Below are 19,633 nucleotides of genomic sequence, written 5' to 3'. Positions count from 1 at the left end.
ATTTTTTGGAAAGATAACCGTATAACATAGAGTGAATATATACATACATACGTAAATTTAAAGATAGGTCTAATTGTTAGACTTATGGTATATGTATAGATAAAGAACAATATATAGAATAGAAGCCTAAGTAAATGACAATAAGTGTGTATAATAAGTATGTGTATAGCAGTATTGGAATTGATGTATAAAGGGGGGCAAATTGTTTGTCCCATATCGAAGAGAATAGAAGGAGTAAGATAAAACACAGGTTATCAAAATGAATATTATTAATAGTTTTAATGAAGAAGATAGATTAAGAGGATTTTATTTATATGACAATTCATATGACAATCTATATGTGAAAGGAAGTGGAAATAGTGCTTAGAAGAATCTGAAAGTATATTATAATAAATAAATAAAATAAGTATGAAGGGAGTAGAGGGAAAGTGGATAGGGGGTTGGAAAACTGTTGGAAGTCAACAAAAAGGGGGGGGGAAAGGGAGGGGGTTAGAATTAGAAAAAATTAAAGAATGTGATTATAATTGTTATTATATGTTTCTAATCCAATAAAAATTCTTTAAAAAAAAAAAAGTATGAAAGTGGCTTTTATTTGAGATGATTTTGCAATGAAGAGTTTGCATACGGACTTCAAATGAGTTATCCATAGCTATAAAGTAGTAGGTGTCTTCTGTTACATTATTTAAAGGGAAAAAGAAAATGACAGTGGTAAATACATACTAGAGTTACTTGAAACGTTGCGAAGTAGTACTTGCCCTCTTCATAGGTATCTGGAAAAATGGAGGAGACAGAGAGGATGCATATTTATTATAGAACAATAAACTACACTTAAGGTCAACAGTACAAGAAGTGCGATCCGTGGCAACCTCATGGATAGGGAGAAGAAGGGAAGACCATGAAGGAGAAAATTTACCTTCTTTTCCCCACTCACAAGTACTTCCATCTTGGGTCTAGATGTAGAAACAGTCTGAGGGCCAAGCTACAAGTGACGAATGACACTTGAACTGCAAGTGTATTTCTCCCTGTTCACTTGCCCTCCACTCAATCCACTTGCCGTTCAAGTGTCATTTGTCACTTGTAGCTTGGCCCACAGTCTTGGCTGTTGTGCACCAGTAGAGAGGTTTCTAGGCTTTACATGTTCCTACTCACTTTTGATTACGGAAGTCTGTATGTGTGTGTCAGAATGTGCATACATGCATTCAGTTCAAAGAAAGCACATTCTCTTAGCCTAATTCCAGTTATCTATTTTATTATTTATTTATTTATTTATTTTGACGCATTTATTAGCCATCTTCCTATGTTATGGCACCCAAGATAGCTTAAAGCATACATAAAAATACATTTTAAAACCTCAATTAAAATTTCAATCTAAACTATCAATGCAGTTCTTAAAAAAATAAATACATTCTCGGTTGCCTCCTAAAGATCTGGTTTGTTAGGATTAAGTTTCAGTTTGTTCACCCTCATCCAGTCCATTACTGACTCCAAGTACCGATTCACATTGATGGTAAGCGCAAAAGAAAAGAAGATCTGGGTATCATCTGCATGTTGTCCATCCTTCTTCCCTTCCTTATCCCCTTCCTCGAGCTCCATTCCATTCCATTCCATTTTTCCATCCCTTCGCTCAACAGCCTTCTTCTCTCACTGTTTCTCCTCACTTCTTCCATCACACTTTATGTTTTTTTTTCCTTTTCCCAACATCACCTTTCTGTGCTCTGGAAACTGAGGGTCTACATATTACACAGTCATCCTCACAAGGATTTGCAGTCAAATTTGTGCTGTGAGGCCTCTTCTGGGAGCTCAGAATAGTGGGGCAAATAGTGCCCCGCAATAGCCATTTCAGGTCAGGAAAATAATGCAGGGGGAGGCTTAAGCAACCTCTTCACACATGTGGAGGGGGTCAAATCTGGCCCCAGCACACCTGGGAACTGAGTTTCTAGAGGGAAATTATTTCCTATGTTATGTTCATCTAGAAGCTGAAAGCTACCAGAATTCCATGGCAGCATGAGAGTAGGGCACAACTGTCATACTCCAGAACTGAAAATTGTATAGTGGTAACTGAAAGGCCATCACAGAACTTCTGGAGAAACCAGTGACAGAACAGAGAGTAGTACATGTGAGTACTATGAAAGCCCATGGCAGGCATAATGAACTTGTAGCATGCTGTCGATCCTCTGGTCAAAGTCAGGAGTAGAGATGGGCACGAACAAAAACAAGTCATGAACAGCCCAATCTGCTGTTCGTGAACAAGCTGTTTGTGAGACCCCATTCTAAACGAACAGGTGATCGTTGCAATCCTCGTTCGTTGCTGTTCATTGCTGTTCATCAAGCCAGACAGTCTGGCACCTGCTATCAATTCCCTTGGCAATTTAGGCAGGGATCATCTGAACTCTGTCTGAACTCCTGCTGTTGCCCTGTAAACCCTAATTAAGCCCAATTTAGTTTGATAGGCAGGTCTTTCAAGTGTGGAGCTCCAAATTTGTTACAAGGAAGCAAAGAGCAGGGGGGAGGGGGGCTCCCAGCTCTGACTTTGCAGACAGTGGAGAGACAGTTGCTGTTGGCATTTTGATAGAAAGAGTGCATTGGAGCTTGAATTTTCTTTTTGTGTGGTGGGATAGGAATCTACCCCTTCAAGTTCCAGGGCTACTGCCAGGCTCTGGGCCAAGCTATTATTTATTTTTGGTACCTTTCCTGGTGCCTGCTCAGGTCAGGTTTCTGGGAGTGGTGCAGTAGGGATCTTGACTTGGATGATGGCTAGAGGAGAGCCTGCTGGCCCCTACGAACAGCCAACCACGAACATGTTCATGAACAGGGCCATGTTCATGCTTGTTCGTGCGTCCCTGTTTGTGAATGGCAATGAACAATGAACATCATGTTCATTTTTTTTTCTATTCGTGCCCATCTCTAGTCAGGAGATCAGGGACATTAACATTTGCATCAAGCCATAGGAGGATGTAGCCTTTTAATTCAATTTTGCTTCTTAGTCTTTCCGTCTTCTCCTAGTGCACACCACAGGAGTGTGAACTTCCCTTACAAAGTTGGTTTAAGTTTCAACACCACCAGAGTGGCAAACCAAGTAGTTTAACAAATAGGCAAAGCTTATGTTTAGTCTAGAGATGGTTGGGTCCAAAACCTTGTTCTGCCATGAAGCTTGCTTGATGACTTTGGGTTAGTATCTCTCTTGACCTACAGTGCCATCCTAAGTAGAGACCTACCTTTCAAAACCCATTGACTTCAATTGACTTGGAAAGATGTAATACCAATTAGGATGGCAACTTTTATCTTGCAAGGATAAAATTAGTGAACACCGTTATAAAGTACTTTGAGGGAGGACTGCATATACATATTTTGACATACAGTAGAAAATTTTTTTAGTCTCATTTGTCTAGTTAAGACACTTACCAATACCAACTCCATCATCCCAGAAAAGCTGACCTTGAGCATTCCCACGGTCATCCAAAGCAACGGTAAGCCCCAGAGGATTCAGCCGGCTGGAAGAAGAAGTAAAAGTTTAGAAAGAAGTTCCTTAGGAAATGTGTACCAACTTCATTGTTGTTTTCCATTACCAAAGAGGGGGGAAGAACATCAACATGTCAAAGACTTTCAGTGCAAGTCACATGAAATATGATTTTAATCTTGGGGCTGAACCCTACTGGCGTAAATAACTGTTCAACATAGATGGTTGCAAGGATGATTCACACATGGACTGTAGACCACAGCCAGATCTTTGAGACTCGCAATCCTACTACTTGGATTTATGGAGCTGAAATGGGCATGATGATTCAAGACACTAGGTGCTTAATCCATTTTTTTAAAGGTTTATTTTTATTCTTGAGTACAAAATACACAGCAACAACCACATTTATGGTATTTTACTACTGTTGCTAAATAAAATAAACACACATCTTATACACTGAAACAAAATGACCTTGCTTGATGAAACCCCTTTAAGCCTTCAAGGCAACAGATTTTTATGTGGAGTGTGTCATATTGTCTCAACCCAAATTTAACATTGGATGGGTCTATTCAGCCAACAGTGGAGCTTTCCAGCAACACAAATGGGAACCAACTTCTGTGAATATTTTTGTGCACTTTGACCTCCCCCCAGCGATATTTTGGTGGCAGGCCCACTCAGTGCAACCAAACTAACATTCCCCACCTTATTGTGCAGCTCTGGCAGACAATGAAAACACAATGTGGCATTTCAAGAAAATTGCCCCTATCCAGTTCTTCAGATCAGTGTGCCCATGGGCAGGCTTCCATATGCCTGCCTGTGGATCATAAGCAATAAATGAAATCAGGTCAGTCTGGTTCATTCTATCCTTCCCCACTGTTAAATACTAAGATGCAAGGGGTTGGTAACCTAAGAAATGATGGGTGCTAACTGGTTGAAAGGGAGTTTGCCAGAGAGTATAAACTGAGACACAGCCTGATTAAGGAAAGCATTTACTTTGGCACAGAGAATGGTCTGTAAGTGTTTGACTTTGTTTCATTTGTCAACGATAAGTCTGGCTGGGAACTGAAAGAGTGACTATTTGGGAACCACCTGTAAGTCTCGGAGAAAGAGAAATTTACAAATCTCACAACTAAATAATATTGTAATGGAAGAACAGATCCACAAAGAAATGTCATGATGATCCTCCTTCATAATATACAGATCATGTGCCTCACAAGACTAACAAGGTTTTAAATGAGGCAAGTAAGTTATTCTATGAGAAGCTTCACATACCTGGCTGTGGTGGTAATATTAGGCTCTTGCCAAGGGATGATGTAACCACCCCGAATATGAAGGTTTATATGGTCCAAAGGTGCTGGTAATTCCTTGAACTGTTTTCGTACTCCAATGTACTTTCCCTAGAAGAATATTTGCAGACCTTTAAAAGAGTAGCCTTTCTTTGTGGACATACAGTCCAATTCTTCTCATACTGGAGCAATAGTAGAAGGCCAGAATTCAGTCTTTTACACGAATTTTATAAGCCCTGCTCTTTTCGTAATTTGGATACCGTAAGATATGTATACCATGTGTCGGTAAATTATGCAAGCAAATTCTTGAATTTGAAATACTCCAGAATCTGGATAGATGGCTGTTTATAGCATTGTCAGTGAGAACAATTTGTGCAATGCAGAGACATAGCCCAGCAAACTGAAGCAATTTAAAAACTTATTGATTTCAATAGGAGAGTTAAGTACATACTTAACAGCCTTCCTTTGAAAGCAATGAGACTTGCAGGGCAACTCTATACAGAAAGGAATCACTCAGTGCAAGACTGCACTGTTAGGCATATTCTACCTCTGCTGTGAATTCTCTGTGAATTCTCCTTTTCAAAGTGGACAGTATAGCTCAGTTTCCAGCTGCAAAAAGAGGGACATCTGCTCCCTCTGCCCTCAATGACTGCATTGCCCCAGTCTATTTTTGCAATGGGATTATGGACCTAGAACCCTTGCTAGACAGGCAAGATAGGGAGCTGTAAAAAGGTTGGTATGTGAAAAGTTAAGCATTCTCTTCCCACCCAATATTTTGCTTCTGAAAATCTAGCTCTCTATGCCCCATTCACCCTCTGAAAAAATCAGAGGTGCATTGTTTCCCATGTGTGTACAAAACCTTGCAAACTCACCCATAGAAGTCAGCCTATGTTTGAAAAAATTAGAATGAAATTTGTTTATGTGTGTGTACACATGCAGTGCAAATCTATACAGAGTTGCTCCAGTGTGAAACCACTGGCTCCCATGGGGTATATCTGCAAAGGGTTACACTGTGGATCTTGAGCCTGCAAACAGAAATGTTGATTGGAACTTCGCTCCTGATTTAAAGGCATTTATAAATGGCTTACCGTATAATAATCATACCATCGTGCACTGGGAATATAAGCATTCACTGTCACGGCACCCTAGAATGTGAAGAAATGAAGAACAAGATAAAAAAAATATCCTGGGTGCATTAATTCATTAATATATTACCCCTTAATATTAAGGGGTAGTTTGGCGTAGTGGTTAAGAGCGTGGGACTCTTATCTGGCGACCTGGGTTTGATTCCCCACTCCTCCACTTGAAGAGAGCTGGGTGACCTTGGGTTAGTCACGGCTAGACATTAACAAGCTGTTCGTGAGGCCCCATTCTAAACAAACAGGTAGTCATTAAAAGCCTTGTTCGTTGCCTTCAGCAGCCATTCGGCAAGCCAGACAGTCTGGCACCTCCTGCAATCAATCCCCTTGGCAACCAGAGGCAAGGAGGGACTGAACTCTGTCTGAACTCCTTCTGGCTTTCCTTCTGGCTTTAACCTTTCAAAGTACTTCCAGCAGAGAGTCCCGTTTTTGCCACTGTGAAGAGAAAATGACAGCCAACAGGGAGACCTGTGGATCATGCCTTTCCCGGGGTGCAATCTCTCTGAAACTTGGGGGTTCTTCAGAGGACAGTGAGGACTGTGTCCCCTGCAAATTTGGTGGGTATTGAACATTGGGAAGGTCAGTTTGTGGGATGTTTAAAGGGCCCTGCCTTTTGCACATTGCAGGAAAGGGCCCTTTAAACTATCAGCTGGCAGGCGGCAGGGGTGGAATCCCCCCTGCCACCTGCCAGCTGATAGTTTAAAGGGATCTTTAAAGGGCCAGGTAAGTGGGTTTGAGGGGATGGGGGGCTAAGTGGGGGTGTTGGGGGTGTTCCCCACGAACAATGAACATGTCTGGGAACAGTTCATGTTCGTCCATGTTCGTTGTTCGTTGTTCATGGATGGCACCAAATGATGAACAGGGTGTTCGGGGTTTTTTTTTCATTCGTGCCCATGTTTAATCACAACTCTCTGGAGCTCTCTCAGCCCCACCCAGCCCCACTCACCTCACAGGGTGTTTTGTTGTGGGGATAATGGTAGCATACTTTGTAAACCGCTCTGAGTGGGCATTAAGGGCGGTATATAAATCGAATGTTGTTGTTTTTATTGTTGTTGTTGTTATTGTTAAATGCTATAATTATACAAATGCTTACTTCATCCAGAACAGGGCTTATCAACAGTGCCGAGCCCCACATAAATTGTTTGTAGATATCCCAAGTTTCCTTTTCATACACAAACCTTGAAGAAACATCATGAAACAAGGATTATTTCATCATTCAAACTCAGTTTCAATACATAATAAAACAATTCCTGCTATAAAGTTTCGTTGCTTTTTGTTGTTATTTTACAAGGTCAGAAATATTGACAATGATCTCATAAAACACCTGTTGGAATTTTTATGGGCTCCCATCACACCAGTGTAAGAAATTCTGGAAGTGACATATTATTTAATATATTCGTCTTTGCGAATCCTGAGAGATGTAAAGAAAAAGTGTTATCTGATTTGCCAAACTACACCTCTGAGAGATTAAGATTCCAGTCCTCAGTCAGGTCTAGTGGTGCTACTTCAGTACATGTACAAAATACTGAGTTCAAATTCTCTTATACCTGAATATATGAACCTGGAGCAGTTACCATTTCTCTTCATAGCTTACCTCATAGGACATGTATCCACAAAGCTACCTTACTGCAAGTCAAACTGTTGCTTTTTCAAAGTTACTGTCTACTCTGACTCATGGTAGTTCTCCAAGGTCTCAGATAACAGTCACTTATATCACCTAATATCTTTTCTTTCATTTTTAAACGAGATATGTCAGGGATTGAACCTGGCACCTTCAACATCCAAAGTACAGGCACCACCATTGAGCCATAACCATAATGGCCCTCAATCAATTACAAACTGTAACACATTTTGAACATGGAGGGGGGCTAAAAAATAATGGCTGGCCTCCAATTCCAATTTGAATTTTGATTCACACCTTTATTTATTTTCCTTCTCTGTCAAAGTTTCAAAGGAAGATAATCCTTATTCATGAGACAATTTACCTCATGATTGAACCAGCGTCCAACCCCAAAACACACTTTCCATTGGCATCTCCTTCTCTTCTATACTTTTTCTAGAGGTAAAAACTCAACCATTGGAGGTCTGAAACTGCTATACACTGCTCTGTAAACAGCCTAATTGTTGGAAAATACAGGACTTTTGCTCAAGTTTCAGGGAAGAGAAACTCAGCCCCCTTTCTATCTGTCTTTGTAAACATAGTAATTTGCATCCATCTGCAAGGTGAGTGCTAAATCATGGTTCACTTTTCTCACAGACAGGAAGCACTCCTGCTATGGTGCCAGCTGTTCTCATCCAGCTGTTTATTGCTTTTCAATAATTACTTGAGTGAAGATCTTTTTTGTGTTCTCCATAGCTGTGTCAGTGCAAACTGGACTGAGATTTCTACAAGATGTTGGGGAGGAGCTTAGAGAAACAGTTTTCCAATCAGTGGACCAGGCCTCTATAGCCCAGAGGTGGAACTCTCCAGAAGAAATGATGCCTGCACAGATTATATGAGGCCACCACTACCAATCTGACCTAATCCAGACTAGTAAAATGTATCACTATTAAAATAAGAATGGTAATTATGTGTGGAGCCATTTTATCTGTAGTCTTAATTCTGCAGGCATGTGAATTTTATTTATTTACTTCCTTTTCTTCCCAATGGGGATCAAATGTGGCGTACATTCTTCTCCCCTCCTCCATTTTATGCTTACAATATCCCTGTGAAGTAGATTAAGCTGAGAATGTGACTGGCCTAAAGTCAGCCAGCAAGCTTCCAGAGCAGAGCTAGGATTGGAATATGGGTTTTCCAGATCTGTATCTGACACTCTAACCAATATAAATACATGCAGGTACAAACACAGACATGCACACAGGGTTGGATCCAGCTAGCTTGATCATTCAGTAATGTCCAGTTCCCTTCCTTACTTCACCCCCATTCCACATGACTTTTCTATGCAGGTCCCATGATCTCCAATATAGCATTTTTGGTGATCAAAGGAGACCCATCCTTCATTTTACACTAGCTGAATCCAATCTTTCTATTAAAATAAAATTTTAAATAAACCAAAGTATATTTTTCTATTTCTATTATTTTCTGTTAACCTAATACCAGTCAGAGATTAAATACTGAAATAGGAACATGTAAAATGATGATGTTCCACCAGGGCTATGGTGATGGTTAAGGCACGGGCAGACTCTCCTGCCGGACTTCTTGCTGTAGTTTTTACTCCTCCACCCCAGTTGGTTAGATCTTAGCGGATCTCCCTGTGTCTAACCCCACAGTGATTTAGAGTATCTGTTGGATTTACTGAATGCCATATCCTGGAGTAAATTTTGTATCTTGTAATTTCTTGTATTCATATTGGATTTTATGGTGTATTTATTGTGCTGTTTTATATATGCTTATGCATTTCTGTTCCTGTATTTTATGTGAATATAATGCTGTGACCCGACCTGATCTTGCTTGCGGGGAGGATGGGCTAGAAATCTAATAAATCAAATCAAATCATGAGTGAAAGGTTACACAAGATCCCAAAGCACCAGTAAATAAGAAAACTGGGCCCACACTTTAAAATAACTTGGTAGATGCTGAACTTGTATAAAATGTAATACTGAATTCCACTTCTGTCATGGCCTCTATAGTATGTTCCAAAGTCCTTCCTAACCATTTTGAGTTGTTCACAGGAATGGAAGAAAATTCCTATCTGGAATTGCCCATCTATATAGTAAACTGGGAGTTGGCCAGCTATATTGAGCAAGGCTGCTTCCTAAAACCCTAAAGAAGCTTCCTTTGTGCTCCATTCCCACATCCCAAAGGTGTGCAGATGCACTTCAAATAATCTGTAAGGGAAGTAGGATCTGATAATCACCAGATAAGTTGGATATGTCATGAATTTTTAAAGTGCTAGCACCTGACATACTCCCTAGGGCTGTTCCCGACTTCTGCTTAACGGCATCACTTTTTAATCTCATTGTGGGAGGTGCTGAATCAAAGATCACCTAGGGACTATAGGGTTTGGTTGGCTCACTGGCTTTGTGATATGCTTTTTGGATGACTCTCGTATTTAGAGAGAAAAGGTTAGTCAGTGGTGTGCAGGTTAGAAGTTGGCAATGATGGGCATGAGAAGATGTATTATGCACGTTCCTGTTGCCTCACTGGATTATGGATGGCATGAGATACTACTTGCTATTCTGGATCCTATCAGTGGGAAAACATCTCATGATATTGGTTCTATTACTTGGTAATGAGTGCCCCACAGCATATCCCCCCTTAATACTTACTCATGCAGCAATGGACGTGCAACTGTGCTGCCTTTTGAATGGGCAAGATGCATTAATGTGTAGAGATAGGGTAGCAGTCTGTATCGTATGCTGAGCACATTCCTAGATATATTTATGAATGTTTCGTTAAAGGATACAGGATCTTGTCTCTGCAAATAAAAGAGAGTTTATTTACATTACAGAACTTTCTCCTCCATCAAAAGAAAATGAAGGTGAGCATCTATCAGAAGAAAGCATTGCATCATGGAATTTGAGACAATTAAGAATCAACTAGTATATGCTGATCCAGAAAAAAAAAGCGAACACAATGGCACAACGCAGTCTAAAAAAAAAAAGTCTAAAAAATCCTGGAAAGTTATCTACCTGAAGTCTCTAGAAATTGCCCTGTCAATACTATCACTCTTCAGAGCAGATTTCAAGGTAAATGGAGTGGTAAACTGGAGTAGTAAACAGGAAATCCATCGGTAATAAATTAATTCTGACATTATTTCGATTGCCCAGTCTCTGAAGCAAGCAAGAAGGAATCAGCTACATTTGTGTGAAGTGTATGTGTGATGTACATGGAGAAGATCTACACTGATAGATATACACACTGTGTTATGATCTGAAAGTACAAGACAGAAACAAGGGTAGGCTGACTAAAGGAAATAAAGGTATCAAGGACATGCTTTGGAGTTATGGTACATTCCAAGGAAAATTGAAGTCCCAAAAATAGGGAAGCTGCACCAAAGAATGCCCACATCATATTTCAGAAGAGTTGGAACGGAGCAGGTCTCCCAATAGTAGACAATCAACTCTGCACTGTCATGGATACAGCTAGAATTATGGGAGAAAAGTTGCTAAAAATGACTGAGAAAGTCATAGAGTCTGGGCCTCGACCAGAGCCAGGTCTTTTTCAGCAAACAGGTCATATGGACAGAAATACAGGAAACAGAGAGCTGGTGATAGCATCAAAGTAGAAAATGCTGGACATGTCTGCTTTTCATTGAAAGCAAAGTGAAATAACCTCCCTTCTTTCTCCAAATGCCCACTGCCTGTCACATTCTGAACAAAATAGTGCAACCTTTGCCAGCAGCTCAGGTTATATGACTGCTTCTATACATTAACAGTGACACAGCACATGCTCACAATATATTATAGGGTGTGTATGAGGGGTGCTGCTCTGACCTGGATAGCCCAGGAGAGCCTGATCTTGTCAGATCTCAGAAGCTAAGCAGGGTTGCCCTTGGTTGGTAATTGGATGGGAGACCTCCAATGAAGACAAGGGTTGCAGAGGCAGGCAATGGCAAATCACCTCTGTTAGCCTCTTGCTATTAAAACTCCACCAAGGGTAGCCATACGTCAGCTATGACTTGAGGGCAGGATTTCATTCATTCATTCATGAGAGGTGTCTTCTTTTTCATGCAATGCAAATTGGATTGGGGATCAGAAAAGAAATGAGTGTCTACTAAAAGCTTCCCAAAGCTTTTTATAGATCTGCTATATAATGTGGAGAGGTGCAGTACTATTTTATGCAATGTATTGTCCCAAATTGTTGACACACCATAGTTCCCATCACATTGTGGTTTCGAGAGAAGGTATAAAATGCTCCTAGCTCCATCCATCGAGCACACATTTCATAGGTTGTGTCATTGAAGAAGCCACAGATGTCAGCACCACACTAAAAGAGGATAAAACCAGGAAAGATGTTTGAATATCTCAAGTCAAACTAAAGGATTATTAAAGAAATTGAAATATAACCCAATAGCACAACTTACATAAGAGATTCCAAAAATACTGTACTCCATGATACCTATCAAAATGACAAAATAGCATTTTTTGAATAATTCATTTAAAAATTAATTTATATATCTACATTTACATAAACATGCAGCAAATTTATACATTACAAAATCCATATTTTTCCCATCTTTGTGTCAAACTAGGTAGATAGTGGAAGATCTGTGATCGGATCTTCCACTTTTTAAAATGCTACAAGGAGTCAGAGTAAAATGACTGGTGGAAGGAGAGACTAAGCTGCTGGAAAAAAGGACCTAACTGTAATCCTACTCCATCTTCCAGAATCCAGAATAAGCTGCTATTTGCAGGAAAACATACAAGTACCATACAGGTACTTTTGTTCTTCCACATAATACTGATTCTAAATTTAAACTGGTGAATGTTTGTTGCATCATTTTTAGAGAAAGTGCTCATGAGAAATCAGTAGCTTCATAATTGTCTTCTAGACTGATAAAGACTGGAGACTGTAAATATTTTAATGAGAAATACCAATGACCAAGTATCTTCACCATAAATATAGTCAAATTCTCCTTACTCCTAAGCAGGTCAATACAGATGACAAAGCTATCTAGAGGGAGGGGAATGAGTTTAGTTTGTATACACTTGAAATCTCATTCACGTTTTCATTAAAGTCGCATGTGACAGGCACTCATTATATTGCAGCATTTAAAAGTATATTTCTATGTATTCAAAACATCAGTGAACACTAATGTATAAGATACTATCTTTTTAAAAAATAACTGTCTACAATGTTCTTTGCAAAATGTTAGGGGTTGGATCTCACAGAGGATTTTCACTGATGGGCCTGAAATTCCCCAGACAGCCAATTCATGCTTTTCGTGGAGATCCCCTATCCCACAAGATCAGCACTTTGGAAGGCATTTTAAGTGAGAGAGGGAGGGAAAGCAGATCTGCTCTGCTAATGGGAAAATAGTAAAGAGTACAGTAGCACCTTTAAGACTAACCATCTTTACTGTAGCATAAGCTTTCGAGAACTACAGTTCTCTTCGTCAGATGCCATGCCACCCAGGGGTACACCGCACTGCCGGGGGGATGTGCCCCCTCCCACTGGCCAGGTAAGTTGGAGTGGGGAGGAGGAGGTGGTATCAGGGGATCCCCCACCCTGGTCAGGGGAATGGCAAGCCTATCTCTGTTAGACCCTGGATGCTGTGCAAGCATATGCTGCAAAGGCCAGTGAATTACATTCCACACAATAAACAGAATTTCTGGAGGCTTCTACATATGTTCATGTCACCACGTATGGCCTAACAGTAGCTTTTCTATCACCCCACTCAAACACCAGTACATTAAGGAAAAGGAGGAGGATGGGAAGGGCTTATGCTAGACACTGTGAAGCTCAAATATCTCATTAGGACAGAGCACATTTAGACTTGGAGTAGGTGGAAAGGATACCAGGAATTCATTGTCAAAATCTCCTCTACTGGGATTCTGCCCTTTCACTAATGGAATGTGTTTGGGGAGTTTTTTTAAATAGTACTCTGCTTCCAATTTACAAGTCCCCTAACACCACTAACCCATGTATATTTCAAGACACCAAACTCAGTGATTACAGAAGAAAAATGGGTTTATTTCTTACATGGAATAACCCCAGACATATCCTCCATTAGGGGGAGATGTGTAAAGACCAGTAGCACTGGAGGGCCTTATATACCCTTCAGTAATGATTGTTTACAGAATAATTGTTATTTGATTATAGAATAAAAGATCAGAGGTTAGAATGAAACTGTTAAAATGACACATGTTCCAAGAGATTACATGTTATAAGCTTGAGTGTCAACTGATTTATACAAACATTTGAGAAGCTGGAGCCATAAGTTTGACTTTTCTTGGGAAAGGAATACAATCAGGTTAAATCTTACTTGCCTAATTAGAATAACCCAAATCAACAAAATGTTTACACATTGCTCAGTGTCCTGTTTCCACCAGAGCAGACATGTGTAACAAGCAGGATATCTCAGAAGAAGGGATGTGACACTCAGAGCAAGGTTTTATTACTTGTTTACAGATTTCTGTGTGCTGGTAGCTTGAACGTATGCTCAGAATAACATTTTATAAAATGGGAACTAAAAATTCCCTAACAGAATGATGCTATCTGCCATTTTACCAGAAAATAATATGAATGACTGTAGATATTCTTCTTACCAATAATGGATTTTTCAAGCTGATCCCATCGTGCAAAGTTATCACCAAGCCAATGTCCTGCCCATTTACCACTGGATGGATATGTTGAACGGGTAATAACAATTCCACGTTCTTTTGTTGCATTACGCAAAGCACTGTTAACAGATACAGAAACAAACGCATTCGAAGTGTCTATTTTTAAAAAAAGAATCTTTCATAAAAATACTGTTGCATTTCAGATTATACAAGTTAAAGAGTTCACTGAAATGAGAGAATAAAGGTGACATGTGCTATCAAAGTATTGTTAAACTGGCACCCAATGAAACAAAACAGAGTGAGGAGGCCTGCATTGTGATTAGACATGGGCATAAACAGAAAGAAAAAAAACATGGTGTTCGTTGTTTGTTGCCATCCACGAACAATGAACATGACCTGTTCACGAACATGTTTGTTGTTCGTGGGGGCCAGCAGGCCCTCCTCCAGCCATCAAGATCCCTACCACACCACTCCCAGAAACCCTACCTGAGCAGGCAGCAGGAAATGTACCAATAATAAATAATAGCTTGGCTCCAGAGCCTGGCAGCAGCCCTGGAACTTGAAGAAGTAGATCCCTATCTCACCACACACAAAGAAAATTCAAGCTCCAATGCACTCTTGCTGTCTCTTTCTCAAAATGCCAACACCAACTGTCTCTCCCTCACTGTCTGCAAAACCAGAGCTGGGAGCCCCCCTTCCCCCTGCTCTTTGCTTCCTTGTAACAAATTTGGAGCTCCACACTTGAAAGGAAGACCTGCCTATTAAGCTAAATTGAGGTTAGATTGAGGTTTCCAGGGCAACAGCAGGAGTTCAGACAGAGTTCAGGCAGTCCCTGCCTCTGGTTGCCAAGGGAATTGACTGCAGGTGCCAGATTGTCTGGCTTGACAAACAGCAATGGACAGCAACGAATGAGGCTTGCAATGACCACCTGTTCATTTAGAATGGGGCCTCACAAACAGCTTGTCCCTGAACAGCTGACTGAGCTGTTCGTGGCTTTTTAAAGTTTGTATTGCTGTTTGTGCCCATCTCTAATTGTGATGTCATTATATCACAGAGTTTTGTTTCCTAGATTGCTCGTTACAAAAAAAAAAAAGGAGACTCTTTAGCAATCATACATTACCAGTAAGATAGAGTTCTAGTCTAAGTGGAATGTAGAATGTTGAAAATAGCACATTTTGTGGGGAGAAAGACCAATACTTTGAAAATGACAATAAGTGTAAGCAAAGTGAGGCAGTAAAACTAAGCACTGCAGAGATTTTGATATCAATATAGTCAGCTTTATCTTTCAGTCAAAACTATATTTAAATAGGCAGTATAAACACATTTTGAATTCCATCCTTAGTGTATAGGACTGCAGTTTTAGAACATACCAAGATCTATATTAATATGATGAACTAGGCTTGCATTGACCAGTTTGACTAGCTTCCATTTTTAAAAAGGATGCTGGCATTGGGTTAAGAAGTTGCTTTAAAAAACAAAAAAAGAACACCACCACCCTACTTGGTCCACAACAGGCAATTTCGTACTGTTTAGATTTAGTAATTACCTTGTGGATCACAGATAATATTTTTTAACATAGAGGTCATTTTTAAAAAGCATGCAACATTACAACAGGAATAGTGTTTTATGAACTGTATTGCTTACACCTTGGGTGAATACCAAGGATCCAACTTAAGAATGATGATAACAGAAAATGTTGTTATTTACTGGAAAATTGCCAGGTTTTTAAAACCTCTCTTCACCATTAAAAATCTACTACTAGTGTCCATTACTAGTAACACCAGTTTTGTCAGTTATGGGGATAATAATAGCATACTTTGTAAATTGAGTGGGTGTTAAGTCTTCCTGAAGGGCGGTATATAAATTGAATGTTGTTGTTGTTATATTATTTATCATATTCCAAGGAGATGAAACCTAATTACTGAAGATGAAATAAAGGATTTGGCATGTGGCAATAGGTATCTGGCATAAGGTTCGGCATCAGGCATAAATTGGAGAGAGTGTGGCTCAGAAATATAGCACTTCAGGTGGGTTCATGGCTCAGTGAGATGGCAAATGCTTTGTGCCATGTGGGTTAAATTAAGGCTTTATTGATTACAATGGCTGAAATGCATCATAAACGATATATCTTGGTTGTTGGGGGTTTTCCGGGCTGTATTGCCGTGGTCTTGGCATTGTAGTTCCTGACGTTTCGCCAGCAGCTGTGGCTGGCATCTTCAGAGGTGTAGCACCAAAAGACAGAGATCTCTCAGTGTGAGAGATCTCTGTCTTTTGGTGCTACACCTCTGAAGATGCCAGCCACAGCTGCTGGCGAAACGTCAGGAACTACAATGCCAAGACCACGGCAATACAGCCCGGAAAACCCCCAACAACCATCGTTCTCCGGCCGTGAAAGCCTTCGACAATACATCGATATATCTTGGATTGGATCCAGACAATGTTTTCCTCTAACGGAAGGGGAGATGTAATTTCTGCCAATTCCCCCTTTCTACTGCCGACCCCACTTTGCCTCTCATGCCATTCATGATGGTCTGCCAAGAACAGCATTTTAGGAGATCAATGGGCTATAGCTGAAGGAATCTGGGAAAGTTCTGCTCTGTCTTTCTTAAGCAGAAAAAATGTGTATGGCTCCATCCCTTTATCTGTAACAAGTGGGCTGCAACTAGATAGCCAGTTAGGTAACTATTTTGGGCAACTCTACCATGGCTCCAGACTAGGCCAGCATCCTCATTGGCTTTGTTTATTCTAGCCTACACATTAAATGTGCTGAGAGGTGAGTAGGCTAGAATGTGTAGGCTAGAATGTGTAGGCTAGAATGCTCCTTCCCCCAGTGTCCCACAGAGACAACTAAGTTTGGTTGATGCTGCTCAAAAATCAATGGTGTCCCACTCCACAACCTACCTAATTGTTCCAGAAACTATGGGCTGTTTTAGGAACAATCCTCCACCTCTAGATGTCTTAGAGTACTTTCCAATTATTCTGCCTATGTTGTAGTAATCCACTACATTCCTGCCATTCCTAGGCATGACCTAACTAGTCAAAGGCCACACCTAACAACATATCTCAGGTATCACAGTGAAACTATAAAGGATCCCCCCATCTGCCAATTCAAGGACATCTAGAAAATTCAAATTCAAGGAATTCAAGATTATCAAGCCATGTAAAGAACGTACTAAAAGGTGGGTTCTGCTTGTGACCATCCATACAGGTTATGCACATTATAGTGGCTCACAGCTGTTCCATCAGGAAGCTGCTGTTCGGCTCCCATGCACGTCGTCACCATATCCAGGCCTCTTCCTCGTAATGCCAGATCTAAGAAGATGATAATGTAAGACCATATTATTAGCTGGACATCCATTGCATATAGTAAGTCAGGAAACATGCTAGCTTAAATTCTCTGGATATCTACTCAATTCCCACAGACTGTTTCATTTTCAAAAGTAACAAAGCACACCAGGTTCCCTTAATCAGAGTCTTATATGTGTATGCAAAACAATTCAGGGCACAGAGTCCCTTAAGTTGATAATTGTCTTCTGCTTGTAATTTAAATCACTACTATGAGTTTGTGTGCCAATTTTATCCTACACGGTCTGCATTGGGCTGTATGGGTTACACCACTGAACTGTGACCTGCAAACTAGCCTGGGTTCAAATTCACATTTTGCATATCCTTGAACCAGTCAGTATGTTCTATCCTACCCCACTACACAGAATTCTTGTGAAGATAAAAAAAGGATAAACAAGAGGAAGACCACAGCTCCAAGCTTATTGGGAGAAGGGTGGGATAAAAACAAGTAAATCTTCAAGGCACTTTCTTTATAAAAAAAATATTAAAATGCATATTTTTGTCCATAAAAGAGCAAAAAAAAAGATTTTTTTATTTAAAAAAATTAGCATAGAAGTGCTGGCATATACCCACAGATGTTTTTTTTTAAGAATAAAACAACATTTTTTTCTTCAAAAGTAAACACATTTTTGTTTGGTTTGGGTTTTTTTAAATAACAATTTTATTTTATAGGGACAAATGAGCTTGCTTTCAGAGAACATTGTAAGGTCAATAAAATTCAAAAGTTCTAGGAGGAAATTTGTGACAACTGAGAGTGTATGTTCTTAAATCCATTGTAATTGTGAGCCAGACAAAATCTGGAGCTCTCGATAAAAAAGCAAACCATCTATGATTCAAGAAAATAGAAGCTTATTATTAGATGTGCCAAAATTATACCCAAACTCAGCCATTTTATGTCTGCTCAAGGAAACCCAGAATGATCCAAGCATTCCCATAATTCTGGTAGTGATGAAAGTTTAACTCCTGGAATTTCAGGAGAGTTTTAGAAAGGTGCACAGGAGAGCAGAGGAGAAGAGGAAGATGGTCCTGGGAAGCACTCAGTGTCTCTCTTCCCAAGGTCAGGTAGACCTTACCTCCACTCCCTTTAAATTTTAAAATGAAAAGGATCGAACTGGCACTGCACCTACCATGCCAACATTTTCAGATTCACTTCTGTGTAGGCATACACAGAATTGGGTTGTTACACTGTAATCCCAAGCAGAGACAATCCAGTCTAAGTCAAAGAGGAACTCCTGCCTTCCTTCCTGCAGCATTTTCCTGAGCTGAACCTGCCAGTGAGGCATTTTTCCTATCTGGGGCTGCACGTACACTAAATGCTTGCAGGTGCAGTCCCCTGAGGGAGCAAGAATTGACCCTCCCTGCAGCTATTTTAATATTTGGAGATTGGCTCCAGGGACGGTCAATTCTTCTGCCAGGAATGCATCCTGGCAGAAAGGAGGATGCATTCCTCCCCCACACTGTGATCTCAATCCAAACTAGGCCCCTGTAAAAGGAGTTGCCACTGGGAATTGGAAGCTGCAATACAGCTACAAGTCCCTGTGCTGAACTTGGGTAAAATATAATGTGTAGTTTGGCCCTCAGTAAGCTTAGACTAGAATGACTGAATATGATTATACTGTTGCAAAAGTAACTTTAGATAGTTCTTTCTCTATGCGTCTGAGAAAACTTTTTTACCTGGCATATAAGGAGGATGGTTTAAATTATAATCTCTGCAGCCACCAATAGCTCCATCGATGAAATTGGATGGTTCATTCATATCCTATCATAATTTTTTTGAAGATCACAAAAGAGAGAAAAGTACAATACATCATAACTTGTCTAGATTATGGATTTCAAGTGATATTTTTGTACACTATTACATTTAATAAAAGGCATTCCAGTTTTCTTTTTTTCTGGAATGTACTTATTTATATTTAATTTTTATACCACTTTTATGTTGTAAAGGTCCTCAAAATGGCTTACATTTAACAATCGAAACGTAATAATGTCATAAAATATTACAAACATGTTACAATTAAAAAGATGAAAGAAGAAATATGGTGACAAACAGACTGAAGACATTCCAAATGGTAAATCTCCTGAAGAGTTATTAAAATGCCAGTTAGATTCCATGGATCTAGGAGCCCTGGGTTCAAATCCTCACATTTTCATCTAGCTTTCTGGGTGACTTCAGGCTAGAG

At 40.0% G+C, this 19,633-nt stretch overlaps 1 protein-coding gene across 1 annotated transcript in view; it reads right to left on the bottom strand.

Annotated features, from left to right (window-relative positions):
* The window catches only part of SI (sucrase-isomaltase), a 178,856-nt gene that overhangs the window by 9,070 nt on the left and 150,153 nt on the right, over positions 1 to 19,633 (bottom strand). The window contains exons 59-69 of the mRNA XM_054982800.1: positions 19,128 to 19,212; positions 17,282 to 17,420; positions 14,094 to 14,227; positions 11,909 to 11,943; positions 11,695 to 11,811; positions 10,152 to 10,300; positions 6,976 to 7,060; positions 5,832 to 5,888; positions 4,730 to 4,854; positions 3,403 to 3,491; positions 721 to 770 (exon numbers count right to left, since the gene is read on the bottom strand). Coding sequence (XP_054838775.1) covers positions 721 to 770; positions 3,403 to 3,491; positions 4,730 to 4,854; positions 5,832 to 5,888; positions 6,976 to 7,060; positions 10,152 to 10,300; positions 11,695 to 11,811; positions 11,909 to 11,943; positions 14,094 to 14,227; positions 17,282 to 17,420; positions 19,128 to 19,212 — 1,065 coding nt within the window. The remainder of the gene's footprint in view (positions 1 to 720; positions 771 to 3,402; positions 3,492 to 4,729; positions 4,855 to 5,831; positions 5,889 to 6,975; positions 7,061 to 10,151; positions 10,301 to 11,694; positions 11,812 to 11,908; positions 11,944 to 14,093; positions 14,228 to 17,281; positions 17,421 to 19,127; positions 19,213 to 19,633) is intronic.

The sequence above is a fragment of the Eublepharis macularius genome, chromosome 6 (genome assembly GCF_028583425.1).
Source record: "Eublepharis macularius isolate TG4126 chromosome 6, MPM_Emac_v1.0, whole genome shotgun sequence".
Lineage (NCBI taxonomy): Eukaryota > Metazoa > Chordata > Lepidosauria > Squamata > Eublepharidae > Eublepharis > Eublepharis macularius.
Note: the sequence above shows the minus strand (reverse complement) of the source record. Positions and strands in the feature narration are given on the sequence as shown.